Source organism: Odocoileus virginianus, unplaced genomic scaffold, assembly GCF_023699985.2.
Source record: "Odocoileus virginianus isolate 20LAN1187 ecotype Illinois unplaced genomic scaffold, Ovbor_1.2 Unplaced_Scaffold_1, whole genome shotgun sequence".
Taxonomy (NCBI): Eukaryota; Metazoa; Chordata; class Mammalia; order Artiodactyla; family Cervidae; genus Odocoileus; species Odocoileus virginianus.
The window spans coordinates 10,828,841-10,845,431 of NW_027224263.1; the positions used below are offsets into that span (position 1 = coordinate 10,828,841).

A 16,591-nucleotide genomic window follows, 5' to 3' on the forward strand; every position below is an offset into this window, starting at 1 on the left:
TCAGAGAGCAAACAGCACCTACTGATGTGTTACACTTGTTTTTCCAGGACCCACCTAGATTCGTGGTTCTCAACTGGCAGAGGGAAGATAAGGATATTTATCCCTGGAGTAGTTTTCTACTGTTTCATAACAAATTACCACAAACTGAATGGCCTAAAAAAATAGACAAATTTGTTAGCTTATAGTTCTGTAAATCAGAAGTCTGGGTACAGTGTAGCTGGACTCTCTGCTCAGGGTCAAGCAGGGCTGAAATCAAGGTGTCAGCGAGGCTGCTTTCTCATATGGAGTTTGGGGTCCTCTTCCCACCCCATTCAGGTTATCAGCAGAATTCATACCCTGCAGCCAGAGGACTGAGGCTCCCATTTCCTTACTGTCAGCAGGGAGCTACTCTTGATTCCTAGAGGCCACATTTCGCATGTCTTGGCCCCCAACGTCAGCACATAGCATCGATGTTTGCTTTCTTTCTTTTTTTTTAGATGTCTGCTTTCTCCCAAGCCTGCCAGAGAGTATTTCTCTGACTTCCTTTTCCCACTAGTTAGAGAAAACTCTGCTTTTAAGGGGCTCATGTGATTAGGTCAGATTCACAAGTATCATCTTTCTATCTTAAAGTCAACTGATTTGGAACTTTAATTACATCTGCACAATCCCATCACAACAGCAGCTGGATTAGCACTGAATTAAGTAACTGGGAGAAGATGTGTGTATAGGAGTGAGGCAGTCTTGGAGGTCTAGCTTAAAATTCTGCCTACCATAAACCCCAATGTTGGGATGTTTCTATTTAGATAAATACCATAAAAATGGGAAAAAAGAAATATCAACCAGTTGCTTTAAGTTTTGTAGTAATATTACTATTTCAGACACTTCTCTCATTAACATGGCTCATTTCCTATAAGATAGTAAACTCAAACTGTACATGCACACACACATGTGCACACATTAGCCTGACTGATATATCTATGTAATTGTTTGCCACCAGATTATTTCACCAATTAAAAAATATATATATATGTATATATGTATGAATGCATATATTCTTTTTCTTCCATGAAAGAAAAATAAAAGATTTCTTCCTCAGATTTTGACCTGGAGTGAATTTTTGAAGCATAAAGTTCATATGTCTTAAGTTTCTCTCTCTTTAGATTAGGTCATATATTACTGCTTACTCTTTTGAAAAACAAAATTATTCTTAGTCCATATTATTTAGAAGTGAACCTCTAACATTATACTTTGCTTCTAGAAGCTCCACATCAGTGCATCATTTCACAGTTGCTTTAGAAATTATCATTACCATTCTCTTTGTTTGTCAGGCCTGCAGTGTAGAAAACATGATTTTTACCAGTAGAATAATTACATTCCAATATTTTCTTTGTGGGTATTTTTTCCAAGTTCATTTTCTTAGTGGCACTTATTAAACTGTTCCAGAAGCTAAGTGTGACACAAGTAATACCTTATATTGGAAATGAATCTCAGATTTTCATTTAATGTGTAAATCTACCTTGTATATGATTGGTTATGTATTTTCTTTTAATATTTTCCCCTCGTTTACAAAGTAACACATATTCACTGTAGAAAACTGAGTCATTTTATAAAGGTACAAATAATCCTAAGTTTCATTATTATTTTAATCAACAACCAAAGACAATCACCATTAATCATTTGGGAACACTCTTCCAGAACTCTCTATGCCTATATACACATATAGATACATAGATAAATAACTTTTGTAAATGGAATTATTCTTCATGCAATTATTTCATAACATCTGTTTTCATTTAATACATTATCAGCTCCCGTCATGTCAATGAATATAGAGACTTACCCCTTAACAACTGGTGGTTAGCACGTTGTTCTTGTCTGCTAGTAACCCTTTCTTGGAAAAAACATCCATTGCACACTCCACGTGGTCCTAGGAAGAAAGATGATCAGAGCAGTCTCTCCCTACATGGTGTGTGGCAGGGAATCAGTTGACCCATACCTGAAAACTCAGTCTCTATTCCCTTAGCTACAGGGGTTTCCTAAGACCAAAGAACATAGGCCCTGAGATTTAATATATCAACACTAGGAGAGAGTCTTACTTCCTTTAGGATTGAGAATTATTAAGACAGTATAAACCAATTGCCTACAGTCATCTTTGCTGACAACAAAAAGGAATCTGTCTGTGACAGGAAAATTGAAGCCGAAGCACAAAAGAAGCAGAGATAAGCAAAGATGAAAAAGAAAGTTTTGAGATATCTTAGACCCTGGATCCCACTTCAGTAGCCTGAAACTACTTCATCTGGACTACAGTCAGTGCTGCTATAATACAATATAGGCTTTCCCCAAAATTACTGCACTATGCAAAGTTGTTCAGTAAAAATCACAGGGCTTATGGGGGAAATGGGACTAGGAGTACAAGATTTAAAAACTTTGTCACTGACACATATACAAAAAAGATATGAACTTAATGAAAATGGTAGCACAGTTTTACACACTAGCTGGTGATGAAATACAAAAATACTACAATGAACATGGTGCTTTAGTTTGAAAAAGACCCGAAGCTTGCTTGTGGAAATGGGTATCAGAAGGATTGCAAGTTATGAGTTACTGTGAGGTGACAGATGGATGGTTATCTGAAATCAGGTGGAATGCTGAAACACTAGATGTGGATGGGTATGACTCAAAAGATACAAAGAAGTGAAGCAACTGGTAGATGTCTGAGGTCTACGTGTGTATTTCATGTTCTCCTCTGCAACTTGATTCATCTGGGTTTAGTTTTCTGTTTTCACCTGATGTTTCTGGCTGACAAAATTGCACATAAGAAAATGCAAAATTCCTCTTACACTTAAACTGTTCTCTAATACATTAGTCACAAAGGAACAGACAAGTGTTAGAGCAGTCTGTACTTGACTATGTAAGTGAATAAATTCCCTTTATTGGTTTAACATAATTCTAGTTAGCTTTCTTCCAGGGTCCTGAATAGTAATATGTAGCTAAAAAATATTTCATTACACATCAGTAACACATTTTAAGTTCCAGTCTGGCTTCTCTGTGTCTCTTGACACATTTCTAGACTCTCTCTACTTTCAGTTCCTGTGTGCTCAGAGATTGAAAATTCATTTTAATATTAACATAACCCATCATTAAGAAGGTGAAATGGGAACTTCCTTGGTGGTCCAGTGGCATTAAGACTTTGCCTGCCAATACAGGGGATGCGGGTTCAATCCCTGGTCAGGGAGCTAAGACCCCACATGCCTCACAGTCAAAAACATAAAACAGAAGCAATATTGTAACAAATTCAATAAAGACTTTTAAAAAATAAGGTAGAATGGACCTGAAAAAGGCATAAAAATTCAAAGTCAAAAGATTTAAAAAATTTTGTTATTATAATCTGTAACACAACTGACTTTTCAAACAGATGATTGAAAGTTGATGATTACAGAATTTAATCTTGGCCCTGACAAGTTTTGGCCATTTTCAGAATGATTTTTCCCATGGATTCTGCTACTTTAAAATCCATAAAAACTCTCATGGTGATTGTAATATTAAATCTTTTCATGTAAATATTATATCTCAAATCACCAAACCTTGTACATAAAAAAGTTTTTCCCTTTAGCTCTTGTTTATGCAAAGGCCTACATGCATTACAGTTTTATCACTGATGTTCTAGGTAATTACTCTTGGGGTTGGAGCAAAATTGGCCCCAAAGATACTGCCATTTTGTATTATTCTTGACAAGAGGAGAGAGCGGGTATTTCACACCACAGACAAGTTCTTCCATATACTGGCTGTGACTTTAGCATTTGAAATCCCTAAGTGGGTTTATGCTGTGCAGATAAGGAGGCATAAAAAGTTTCCTTAAACCCATCAGCCTTAGATCTGTGTAGTTTTTATAGTCATTGGAAATGAGCCACTTAACTCTGCTCTGAAAGCAGACATAAACAATACATAAACAAGTACGGCTGGTTATGTCCCAATAAAATCTTCTTTACAAAAACAGACAGCAGGACAGATTTGTCCAGAGTTCCGGTACCATAATTTGCAACGCCTGCTTTGGACCAATAGTTTTCACTTTTTTTTAATGGAGCCTTGCAGCAGTCTCTTGAGACTCAAGGAAGGCCAAGCAGGCAGGAACCTGAATTATCTCTGCTTCAAATAAAATAGTTTTTATTTTTATGATATGTGGACCCTTGTATGAAATCAGGTTTGACTAAAGAGTTTCATTTCTAATAAGGAGAAAAGCTTTAAAACCACAGCCTTGGACTAAGCCTAAAATCTGCTGCCTTAAAACTCAAGAACAGATGTTTAAGGCAAAACAAATACATCGTTTGACATCTTTTAAAATGATCATAGGTGGTACACATTTGTTTTGATGTTCCCAGAAATTCACTTTCTCGTAAAATTGATAAAAGCATTTAAATAGATAACTTGAACAGCTCTAAAAATGTTATTGGCTTATCATTCCTATTTCATTTCAGCTTTTTCTAAACATAATGTTTAAGGTACCTTAAAAGGTCCAAGAGAGGTGGTAAGAAATAATGGAAAAAACACCAATTTAGGAGACTGTAGTTTCCTCCATTGTAAACTAGATTGTGAGCTCCTGGGAAACAGGAAGTAAGTTGTCTTCCTCGTCTTTGAATTATGCTCAGCACCTAGATCAGAACATGACACCAAGTTTTAATTTTTAAAGCAAATGCAAATTAACTATTACATAGCCAGGAAGAAAATAAATTCAGGTAGTTTATTTACTTATATCTTTCCATAATCTGTAAGGAAAAAAAGCATATCTTTCCTGATTGTATGCTAAGTTGCTTCAGTCACGTCCAACTCTTGTGCAGCCCTATGGACTGTAGCCCCAGGCTCCTCTGTCCATGGGATTCTCCAGGCAAGAATACTGGAGTGGGTTGCCATGCCCTCTTCCAAGGGATCTTCCTGACTCAGGGATTGAACCCTGGGTCTCCTGCATTGGCAGGCGGGTTCTTTACCATTAGCACCACCTGGGAAGCCGCATATAGTGAGCAACAAAATAAAAAATTTGTACTTTGAGATATATTTTTAAACCTAGAAAATTAGCATGTTTAAAACACATAAAAGCTAATAATTGGTCCACAAATCCCTTATGTGCACTTCTTAAACACAAAAAGCTCTGGAAGTCCAACATTTTTGTTTTGTATTTTTAGTGACTTATTTGACAGTCAATTTAGTCTAATCTAAACTTACCTGACAGTAGTAGCTGACCTGAACTGAAGGTGGCTACTTACTGGTGTTTATCTACCCCTTATGAATAATCATAAGGTTTGCTGCAAGAAATATTACCCTATTTGATTACGCAGCGTTTTCCCTCAACTCCCTAGGGTGTTAAGGAATACTTAGTATATCGCATTCGGTTTTACACAAACTCGCCAGACAACCCCAGATCTTTTCCCTGTTGCTTTCCACATAGGAATCTAGAGTCCCATTCCAGCCTCTCTGAGGCCATGCCCCCGGTCCCAGTTGCTTTTCTGCCGCCATCTTGAGCAACAATTGTAGTGCAAACAGCTTAGTGTCTTCCTGTTACGGCAGTTGGAAAAATATATGTGCTTCCCGATTATATATAAAGTCAGCATTATCACTTTGATGGTCAATGACGCGTTAACAAAGAACATCTTGGTCTTTTATAAGCACCTTTCTATTTTCATCACTGGACACTGAGCAGTAGAGGATGAGAGTTAAGTTACAAGCTCTTAGCCTTGCAACGGAATCTGCTCAATATATTTACCATTTGACTGATGCACATTTTAGCCAGTATGTAAGAATTTCTCTCCCGTTAAGTGTCGGCAACAATAGGTATCTGTAAAGAGAAAGTAACCAGAGGCCCTACAGTGGCTCAGCTCCAGCAACAAATTCATCATTATTCCATTGAACTGGCACACTCCCCACTCTCTCTCTTGGACCCCACCCTCAGGCCGGCAGGATCCTATCTAGAGATCTCAATTAGAGATCTTGTACTAAATAGCACAGGTTATGCCCCATAACGCTAGAGGAGGTGGACCCGCCTACTCCCTAGGGTTTGGGAATCTGGGCTTGGATAAATTAAATCGACGAAAATTTAAACCACAATGCCAACTTATCCCGACACCATTTCCTCAGAAAAAAAGCAGACTCCAAATCACCCCTCTAAAAATGCCTCTCCTTAGAATTGCAGAGTTAGTGGATGGGACACTGTGCCGGACCCCACCTACATCGGGCGCGCTCCCACAAAGTCGGGGGACCGCGCCGGTCAAGCGTAAGCTCTAGACTCCTCCCCTCAGAACAAGCATCCCCACCCTTCTCCGCTACTTCCGGCCCTCACCGAACGCCCTCAACGGCGCTTGCGCCGTTTTGATAGGCTTCTCGAGTGCAAAAAATCTGAGCTCTGCCTCTCAGGAACCGCCCCCGCCTCCTCTTCGCCCCGCCCACGCCTCACCGGCCCCTCCCGAAATCTCGCGAGGGTAGGTGCGCGTCCGTGTTTTGCGGGCAACTAGCTCTCCCAGCAGCTGTAATTGCTGCTGCGGGAGATATCTGAGGTGCAGTCGTCCGCGCGCCCGCCCTCCCCCACTGAGGCGAGCCACCGCCTCTTTCGCTCTCCTCACACACCTACCGCCGGGAGCGGCGGCAGCAACAGTCCCTGGGTCCACCGCCGCCTCCTCAGACGGCCGCTCTGCTGGTTATTGCCTCAGTCCGGCAGTTGCCGGCGGCCCCCTGTCCAGCTCCTCTCTTCAGATCGTCTGCTGCCTCCTCATCCTCCCCGGGACCCACCTCCCCACGGTTCGCCGGGGTGGAGGACGACGTGGAGGAGACGAGAGTCACCCTCCCTCCAGGCGGCGCCGGCCCCCTCACCCGCGGGTGTGTCCTATAAATGGCGTCGGAAAGCGACACGGAGGAATTCTTTGACGCCCCTGAAGATGTGCACCTAGAGGGCGGCGACCCTATCGGGTAAGTAACCGGAGCCCTGGCCCAGAAGCCAGGCGTCCCCGTCTCCCGGCTTCCCCTGTGCCTTCCCCCCTACACCCCTTCCAGGTCCCGCCGCCGCAGCCCCTCTGCGTCTCCCTTGGCTACTTCAGAGTGAGTTCGGGGGAGGGCGATCGCCCACCTCGGGCAAACCCCCCTCTTGGCCCTGGTAAACGGCCCCCGGGCTTCTCTCGGAGCCTCTTTCTCTTGTCCAGCTTTCTGCGAGGTGGGACAGTTTATGAGCTCGAGAGCCGGAGATGTGTATTTGAGGGTTTCAGAGCTTACCTTGAAACATCCGTTTTGGCCTTGGGGGCCATAGATGAAAGGAGCGGTAACAGGAGAAATTGCAGTGCTGGTTGTTGTTTTCTTCTTCTTTTGCCGCTAACTTACCTATCCGATTCAGAGGTGTCTCTACTTCTCCCTCTTTGCCGTCTCTTGGTTGTACAAAAAGAAAAGGAGCGGAGCGCGGGGAGGGGAAGACTGGATGTTTACTTAGGAAAGTCCTCTAGCTGATGTACTCTAGATCCACGGTGTTTTATTAAAATAGCACCTTGCCGTGAGGCAGAGGAAATCGAAGACGAGGTCCTTTACCATTAGCGAGACTGCGGTCTTGAGAGAGTTGCCATACAGAAATGTGTACAACCGACTACAGCGATACAAACAAGTGCTGAGTAATCTGTGGTTGGAAGGAGAGCCACAGCTTTGTGCTCTTTATCTATTTCTGCAAAATGTTTTAGTGGTGATTAATAGGGAGATTCTGAGTAGGAACTACAGTAGTTGGAATGCTTCGCTTGCCTGGGACTTCTACTGACCCACTCCCGACGCTTCCAAGTTGGAATAATGTTTAAAGCGAGTTCACCGAACTCTTCTACTGGTCTTGTGTGGCACTAGAGGCAGTGAAATACATTTTCGTGCTATAAGAACTTGAAAATGGGTAAAATTTGTCATGTTACAGTAAAAGTCATTAATATGGTTCCAGAAGTCAGCTGCCTTCAATTTGCAAGCTTACCCGTGGAAGAAATACCTTAATGCAAATTAATGTTATTTGTACGTTCTAGAAGTCGTTCTAAAACTGAATAAGTATTATATATATATGTACCCCATATATACATATACATATATAATATATAATATGTACCCCATATATATATAATATGTACCCCAAAAGTTACAGCAACAAAAGCAGAGAACATGTACGTTGATAGGTCATTAATGAGTGTTTCCACCAACCTTCAAATCACTAGTATGGGATTTGAAGGTGGCAATGGCCAGTCTTGAGATGGCATTGAATCTCCTTCAAGTTCAATATATGAAACAAATTCACAGCTAGATGGTAGAGGATAGAAAATTGACTTGGATTTCCAAGTATATTGGAGTCCTCTGAAATTAAATTTTGCCTTCGTGGTATTCCCCTTAAAGTAATCATATGATTTAATAAATTTAGAGCTGTATGAATATTGTTTCTTTTCAATGAATGTAATATTTAATTGTGAAGAGCAGCTACATCAGGACCTGTGTAAACTGCCTAATAGTCCAGTACCTGGCAGAAAGAACTCCAGTGTTCATTCCCTTCTCCTTCCTTTCTTGTAATTAGCAAATTTAACTTCACAGGGTGCTTACTTTGGGAGGAAGTATGCACAACTTTGGATTTATTTAACTTATCTAAACTGAATGAGTCATTTGATAGAATTGCTAGTCACTTCTTCCCTCCTGGGATAATAAACTTCTCAAGCACTTTGATCCTTTGATATGCTAGGTGAAAAGTAAAAACATCTCTTAGGACCCAGCCTTCTGATTTTAACTCTAATCTGCCCAAATATTGAGGATGTTGAGCTCTATGGGTAAAACTACTGTCAGTCTGTGAATTTCAAGGCTCCATCCTGCATTATTGAGGGGATTTCAAAGGAAATTAAACTCAACTGGAGAATTTAATCTGAAAAAAACTAGCAGTACTGAGAGGACTGCATAAGGTTGGCATTATTAACTTGCCCTCTGTTCTTTGTGACAGTTTTTGTTATTTGCATAAGGTACTGTGAGGAAACTTGGCTGGGTAACTAACAACCTAGAAATGAGTGAGAAATCTTGATTTGCGAAAACATATGGTATCATCAGATATCAGTTATTAGAAGTATCTTCTCTCCCTTGAGATACACTCGGAGATTTACACCATATGCAGTCTAAGAGGTTAACCGACCCGGTTTGGGCACTTTAAGAAATGTTCCTTGCATTGCATGTTCTAGAGTACACAGAACATTTCACCAGAGTGTAGTAAACTGAGTAGGCTGTTGGGAGTTATCTCATATGTTTTGTTAATTAGCAGAATCCAGATAAACAATCCATTTCCTAAAACTGATTTCTTTCTTCTTTTCCAATGGTGTCTTCAGCTTTGTTATTCTACTCTTTGGCATCAGAGTTAATAAATAAAGTTAAAAATCAGTCCAGTTTTTTATAGGAAGACTTGATTTGAATGCAGCTACTTTTCCACAGTGGCAGATCATCTCCACTTGTCCAGCTTTGCATATACATCACAGTTACAATGCTTTATTTGATTGATATTTTAGGTCAGATTTCCTTATTCTTTTCTCCGTTTTAATGAGGAACCTTAGGCTCAGAGAGGTTAATAAATTGGCCTAGGGGACACAGCTTGTAAGTGACAGCTGGGATTTGAAACCATTTCTTTGGACTCCTACTCCAGTATTTTTTTCTAGTACATCATAGCTGCCCCATACTGGGTGTGTGCTCTGTGTGTGTGTGTGTGTGTGTGTGTGTGTGTGTGTGTATTCAAGGTGACTTCCTCCAAGAGATACTTGAGTCAAATGCTTTAGGACCAACTTGCTAAATTGAACTGATGCATATATTTAAAACTAGCAGCCCAAACTTCAGTTCTCTTGACTAGAAATTCCCACTTTCTCTTTCAAGAATGTGTATTTTGTTTTGTCATATAGGGCTGTTATAAGATCATAGCATGTTACAGCTGGAAGGGACATCTAGTTTAACTCCTTCATGTAAAATGTGAAAGTCAAAGCCCAGAGAAAGGAAAGTGGCTTGTCCAAGGTGCCACAGCAGACTAATGGCAAAGTTAGGACTTGAATCCAGATCAGTTTCACTGTCTAGAATTATCTTTTGCTATCATGCTATCTTTTGATAAAGCAGGAAAGGGAGGAGGAAGTTTGGTATAGTACAAAAAGGCCCTGGACTATGAGTCATTTCATTTCCTCATCTTTAATTTGAGGAGAGTTTAACAGACTTGATGGTATTTAGTACATGATTTAAGACCTGTAGATTTGAAATTAGATATTTACTGGATAAATTATATGTGAAATGAATATTTGTGCTATTTTGTGTGGATTATGCATACACATACTAAAGGCTGGCACTGAGAACATGTTGTAAAAACAAACGTGATGTTTTGAGCATTCTTTATTTTTTTATTGGAAGAAATGGTAAAATTTTTAGAGTAGGAAGGGACAGAAGATCATTTGGCCCAGCCCTTCCATTTAACTGAAAGAGAAACTATGCTCAGAGAGGGGAAGTGACACATTGCTGATTAGCGGCAGACTCAGAACTAGAACCCAAGTCTCCTGATTCCTCATTTATACCATGATGCCTTGTCTGTAGAAGGAAGGAAAGTATTGGCAGTTATCCCTGCTGTAGGTTTCTGGCACATACTCTGTTAGTGGGACTCCTGAGGTAGTCAACTACATCTACCATGATTCTGTTTCTTTCATGTCTTGCTGTCAGAGAACATGGAATGTTCTAGGATCCTCACTTTTGCCCACTAATTTTCTCCAAGTCTGGATGAAAAAACGGTGACAGAACAGCTATTATAAGAACAGGGATGGTTATTTGTTTTGTTAGTTTAGAGTCAGTTGCAGTCTGTTATTTTAGATTGGAGTAATAACCCAAATCTTGATTTTTAAGTCATAAGAACTGAGATCAAACTGTCCCAAAGAGTTGTTTGGTCTAAAAAATAAAAAGTTGCCTAACTGCCTTTGTTGAAAACTCAGTTATTCACTTAGACTTCAGAAACATTTCTCTCTGAATTGAAAATTGATGCATTTCAGTTAAAAATTATTTGTGTGATATGGGTTATTTAACAGCCCTATTAAAAATAAACTGTTATTTAACAGCCTTATTAAAAATGGCTGTTCATGGGTTGGGCTGGAAGCATAGATGAATTATGGATTATATTTGATTGCCATTGGCTTTGTGGATTGATAGAAGTATATTTACATATGCTTTTTTGTCACACCATGTACCATCATGTAGAGGTAGGAGGGGACCTTTTACATATTAATTAGTGGATTCAGGCTCTAAATTTAGTGGCCTCCAGTTGTCAGTTTGGTGACTCAGGGAAGTAGGACAGTCCGAAGCAGCACTGCAGTTTGGGGACTCAATTTGAATCTGTACAAACTCTTATAAACTGAAAACTTTATTCTGTTCTTGGGATAACCTACTTCAAAAAATAGGGTAGATAAAATTTGATCTTTAAAAATGTTAAAAGCCTAGATAGTTGTAGGATGTTGACAGTTCAGTGATGGTCCTACAGAACAAAAAGTAACTTCTAATTGTTGTTATTTGAGACCTGTATAACCTTCACAGTACATGACAGTCCTTGTGTTCTTTTCAGTTCATTGTTTAGATTTTGACAAAGTCAGGTGAATTTGCCAGGCAAACATCTTGAAGAGGCTGTTTCCTCCTCAAACTCGGCCTGCAATTCTGGTATTACTTCCTGGGGTATGTAGGTGGTCGACAGGGTGGTGGTGATGGTGGTGATGGTGAGGGAGTAGGTGGTGAAGGTAGCCCCCCAAGCCAAGAGAGAGAGACCAGGTTCTCAGACTGCTTACTGGGACATGGATAACTGAGATCAGACAAATCACAGTATTTAGTATTGTTTTAGATACGCACCTACACAGTGAATTAAACAGCCCTTTCTGTGAGAGATTAATAGTCTATAAGAATTAACTCAAACAAAATTTAAAGTAATAAAAATTGTAGGTGCTTTATGATGCCCTACTGATATTTAACTTGAATTGATAATTAACCTACATTTTTGTTTTCTACCCATAGCTAAGCTAATTTCTACAAACTTTCACAAGGTTTGTTCCACCTTTGCTGTCAGATATTACTCTGCTAACAAGCTAAACCTTTAATTGGGTGCTTTCCTTACTCTTCAGAGTGGAGTCTTATCTGTTCTCTTATTTCAGACTGAGCAGCGTTTGTATTAGTCTGTCATCTCATGATTCAAAATTGTGGAAAAACTGCATAAGACATAATGTGGGCCTCGTACCTGATGGCAACCCCAATGTTTTTCCCCAGTCCGTATACAAATTTATCTTGGTTACTATAGCAACCAGCCTATCAGTTATTTTTCTAGCTCTTTTGCCTTCTCAGATACTAGGATTACCATATAATCAGGTTCTGCTAAAGCCCTTCAGATCTTAGCATTTTATTACCAGCTGCAGCTGTCTGACAGTTTCAGCTTGGCATTCCATTAGGGTCAATTGGTTTTAAGTTCACAAAACCTTTTTGTCTCCAAACATTTTAAACATACAGAATTTAACAGGAACATGTTTAGGCAATATTTCTCTCATACTAATTTTATCAGTTCCATTGTTAGTCATTGTCTTGAAGATTGAATGCATTACATCACTGGCATCCAATGGCCATCCATTTGTCATATCAGCTAGAATAAATTTCAAGATCGAGTGACCATTTAAGAAATGGTCTTGAAATTTAAGAAATATATAAAATACATATTTGTATATATTTCTTAAATGGTAAAGTATTTAGCCTCCAACTAATAAAAATAAATGAAAAAAAAAACCTGAAGAAAAAAAAAAAGAAATATATACAAATATGATTTTAGACTCTATGTCATCACCAGCTAGCTGAAGTGACTTAAAAGTACCTTGGTTCATCAACTCACAAATAAATAATCTGGCCTCTACCTAAAATTATTTCTGTAGATAGTAGAAAGAATGTTTGGACTTTTCATTCTAACTTGGGAAAACAATTTAAAAGTTTAGTAGGAAAGGTTATCTTTCTTTTGCAGCCTTTGATAAATGGGAAAAGAAACGTAAAGATTGAATAGTTGTACGGATCTTTATTATGTTCTATTTTTTAAAATCTCGTAAAAACCTCAGAATTCAAATAACTAAAATAGTTAAGTTACAAACATGTTTGTCTTGCTAAAAATAAGAATGTTGAAGAAATATTTAGGATATATTAACTGGTAGTTCATATAGTAGTTTATATAATGTTTATGTTAATGTTTGTTTTTGGTGCTCATGCTTGTTAATATTATATGGTGTAATAATAAATATATGCCTGATTAGTCTTTCTAAATATGCCTAATTAATCTTTCAGTTTAACTGAGGTGGTTAATCTTTTAATGCTTTAGCCAATTTTGGCATGTGTTTCAATATATAACAATAACATAAGTAATGTGTTTTTAAAAATCAGAGTAGAATTTCTCTTAAGATACTTTGTGTACTTTTCAAGAAATGTTTATCTTTCTGAATTAGAATATTATGTAGTAAGCTTGTGAGTTTGTGAAATGATTAAATTAAAATTTCCTGGCTTGAATTTTTATTTTTAAATTATTTGAATGGTTTAAGAGTTTAAAGCCTTTTAAGATTAGTTTATCCTATTCAAAACTCTGGTTACTAAATTCTGATGATGCCCCAAGGAGAACTTTATTTTAATTGCACAAATAGGCTACAGAGCAAAAAGGTTTTACTTTATCCACAGGACCCTAATCCTTAAAATTTTTTAAATAAAGGGGGAGGGGAGGATAATAATTTTTTTTTAAAGGCCAAGGATGAACCATAAAGATTTTGGAAACTACTGACAGAAAACTTTAATGTTTTCCAGTAGGCAGCCTGTACAGAGCCAGGCATACTTGTATAAAATGTACTTGACCACTACTAATTGTAATAGACTGCTCCAGTACAAACTCACTGAACCGTGGGCATTCTTATGAACCACAGGTCAAACTCTTTAGAGAACCAATAAATAGAATGTAGAGCTGTATTCAAACCCATTTTCTCAGAAGCAGGCATCCTGGTTACTAAGTAGGCTCAAGAGAAGAGGTAAAAGTGTTCATTCTGGATCACTCTTGAACTGGAAAGACTAGCCATGGATGAACTTAATATCCATAGTCCTCTTTTAAATTTGTTTCTGAACGTCTTTATTTAAATTGGGAGAGTGAGGAAATTATTTTTCTAGTTATTAGCAGTACTATTAACAATTTGTGTGGTTTTAAAAAAATCACTCTTTTAAAATATGCTTATCTACTCAAATGACAGGTGGTTTGAACATTTCTACTCAGCCCCAGTTCCACCCTATTCACCCTTAGCTTTCTCCTTCCTAGCTTACCTCAAGGTCATTAGTACCGAGATTCCCCAGCGTAATAATTTATTCTTCTTTAACAACTGAGAAGAATCAGTGGTGGATGAAATATAATGAATGGGTGGGTCTTTGGGGATGAATAAGGGAAAGATTGGTTATAGCAGATGCATTGGTAAGTGGGATTGGTTAGTGTCACAGGTAGAGTGGAGCACTGGATTAGTGGAAGATAGGTGAGCAGAAGGAATAGGTAGCTTGATAAAACTAATACCTTTGTGAGTGAAAGTGAGTGGGTTTGTCAGTATTATGCAATTGGCATTTTATCTTTATTGGATTGGCTTTAGAGATTAAAGCTAGTTACCCGAGATCAGTCTTTTTTCCTTTAAGTGAACTTTGCTATACCTATTGTATCCCAGGTCAAAGCTCCTGTTTGTTAACTTTTAACCTTTGCCATATTTTCCTGGGTAGAGAGACGTCTGCAGTTGATGTGTTGCTGTTGTTGTTCAGTCGCTCAGTCGTGTCTGACTCTTTGCGACCCCATGGACTGCAGCACACCAGGCTTCCCTGTCCTTCACCATCTCCCAGAGCTTGCTCAAACTCATGTCCATCGAGTCGGTGATGCCATCCAACCATCTCATCCTCTGTTGTCCCCTTTCCTCCTGCCCTCAATCTTTCTCAGCATCAGGGTCTTTTCCAACGAGTCGGCTCTTCGTATCAGGTGGCCAAAGTATTGGAGCTTCAGCATCAGTCCTTCCAATGAATATTCAGGACTGATTTTCTTTAGGATTGACTGGTTTGATCTCCTTGCAGTCAAAGGGACTCTCAAGAGTCTTCTCCAACACCACAGTTCAAAAGCATCACCTATCCTAGGTGGCAATAGGGATGCTCTGTGGTTTTCCACTTCCTTCACAATTTCTTCTAGCAGTACTTTTGAACTTCCTAGTTTCTCTCAAATCTTCACTCCCACTTCCCATTCCTATACACACTGGTTCCTGTAAGAGTGAAGGGAAGAAATGGAGGGGACTAAGGCAAAGACGATGGTTTAGATTTATAGGACCTTTGTAACTTGGGGACATTCTGTATTCAGTAAATATTGTGTTAACAGTGAAGCCTTGGGAAGTGTTGCCAGTTATCCTGCAATCATATCGATTTCTTGTTACCAACTTTTTTCCCCCCCAGGATTGAATGTATTCCCAATAATAAAGAAGTATTATAGTCCTGCATGTTGTTAAACGTGCTAAGAATGGTAATGCCATACTGTCAATTAATGTTGGACATTAATTTTCAAAGTATTTTTATTTACATTATCTCTTTGACTGTCTTGCAATTCTGTAAGATAGGACAATTTTTGTGAGACAGGACAGTTATTATGTTAATTTTGCAAATAAAAAACAGCTCAGGGTGAACAGGGATCAGCTAGCAAAAGTGGAATTTCACTAGTTTGTGACCCTTAGATGATGATTTTGAATGAAGATGTAAAACATTAGGTCCCTCCCACTTCACTTTTCTAAGCTATAAACATTTTTCGATGATATGTTTTAAATGTGAATTATTAAAATGATGAGGCTGATTCTCCTGCCAGTTGGGTATATATAATTCACTCTTGAAAACATCAAAAAGCAGTATTTTAAATGCTTTTCTTTTTATGCTTTAAAGAAATTGATTATGCTATGGTAGCTAGGTCAGAAAATGACCTTGCTCCTCAAAAAGCTGGAATCCCAGACACTGCTACTACACTTCAAAGGGTATGTTCTTTGTTCTTTCTATATTTCTATGTTCTAAGGGAAAACTCCTCAAGATGTGAGACACTGCTGATTTGGACTTCTATGCTTCATCAGAAAGTCTTGATCTCAGATTTTTCTTTTCTGTAATTGTTTTGTAGGTTGTTGTTAGTTGTTTAGACCACATTTTTTTTCCTTTTTTCTTTTTTTGCAGTATAACTCTGGTTCATATTTTTAGCTACAAGTCACTAATTGGAAACACAATGTTTCTCCCCGCCCCCGCCCCCTTCCTCTTAAGAGGTGTTTTCTAGCAGTCACAATGAATGCATATGGTGGTTTTTAATATTTTCCAGCTGGTCAAACATTTTGGCTATCAAATTAATGGGAAAAATGCATTCCAGTAGCTAATTAGAAAAATTACATTGTCAGTAATTACTATTTAAAGTGGAAATAAGGATGAGTAATATTTTTAATAATAAACTTGGCCTACAGATTGTTTTATATAGGTAAGCATTCTAGGTAATTTGAGATTTTTCTAGAATATTTTATCAAGTTTTAAATACATCTTCATTAAA

General features: G+C 38.6%; 1 protein-coding gene and 1 long non-coding RNA gene across 4 annotated transcripts in view; one reads left to right on the plus strand and one right to left on the minus strand.

Moving 5' to 3' along the window:
• Window positions 1-7,631, minus strand: part of LOC139033286 (uncharacterized) — a 54,164-nt gene extending 46,533 nt beyond the window's left edge. For 2 of the 3 annotated variants that reach the window (XR_011485892.1, XR_011485891.1), the window contains exons 1-3: window positions 7,231-7,631; window positions 4,483-4,628; window positions 1,820-1,906 (exon numbers count right to left, since the gene is read on the minus strand). This is a non-coding gene — a long non-coding RNA (uncharacterized lncRNA). Of the gene's footprint in view, window positions 1-54; window positions 154-1,819; window positions 1,907-4,482; window positions 4,629-7,230 lie in introns of all 3 variants that reach the window. The other variant, XR_011485890.1, reaches the window with a different exon arrangement.
• Window positions 6,440-16,591, plus strand: part of WDR44 (WD repeat domain 44) — an 86,968-nt gene continuing 76,816 nt past the window's right edge. The window contains exon 1 of the mRNA XM_020881539.2: window positions 6,440-6,930. Coding sequence (XP_020737198.1) covers window positions 6,854-6,930 — 77 coding nt within the window. The 5' untranslated portion in view covers window positions 6,440-6,853. The remainder of the gene's footprint in view (window positions 6,931-16,591) is intronic.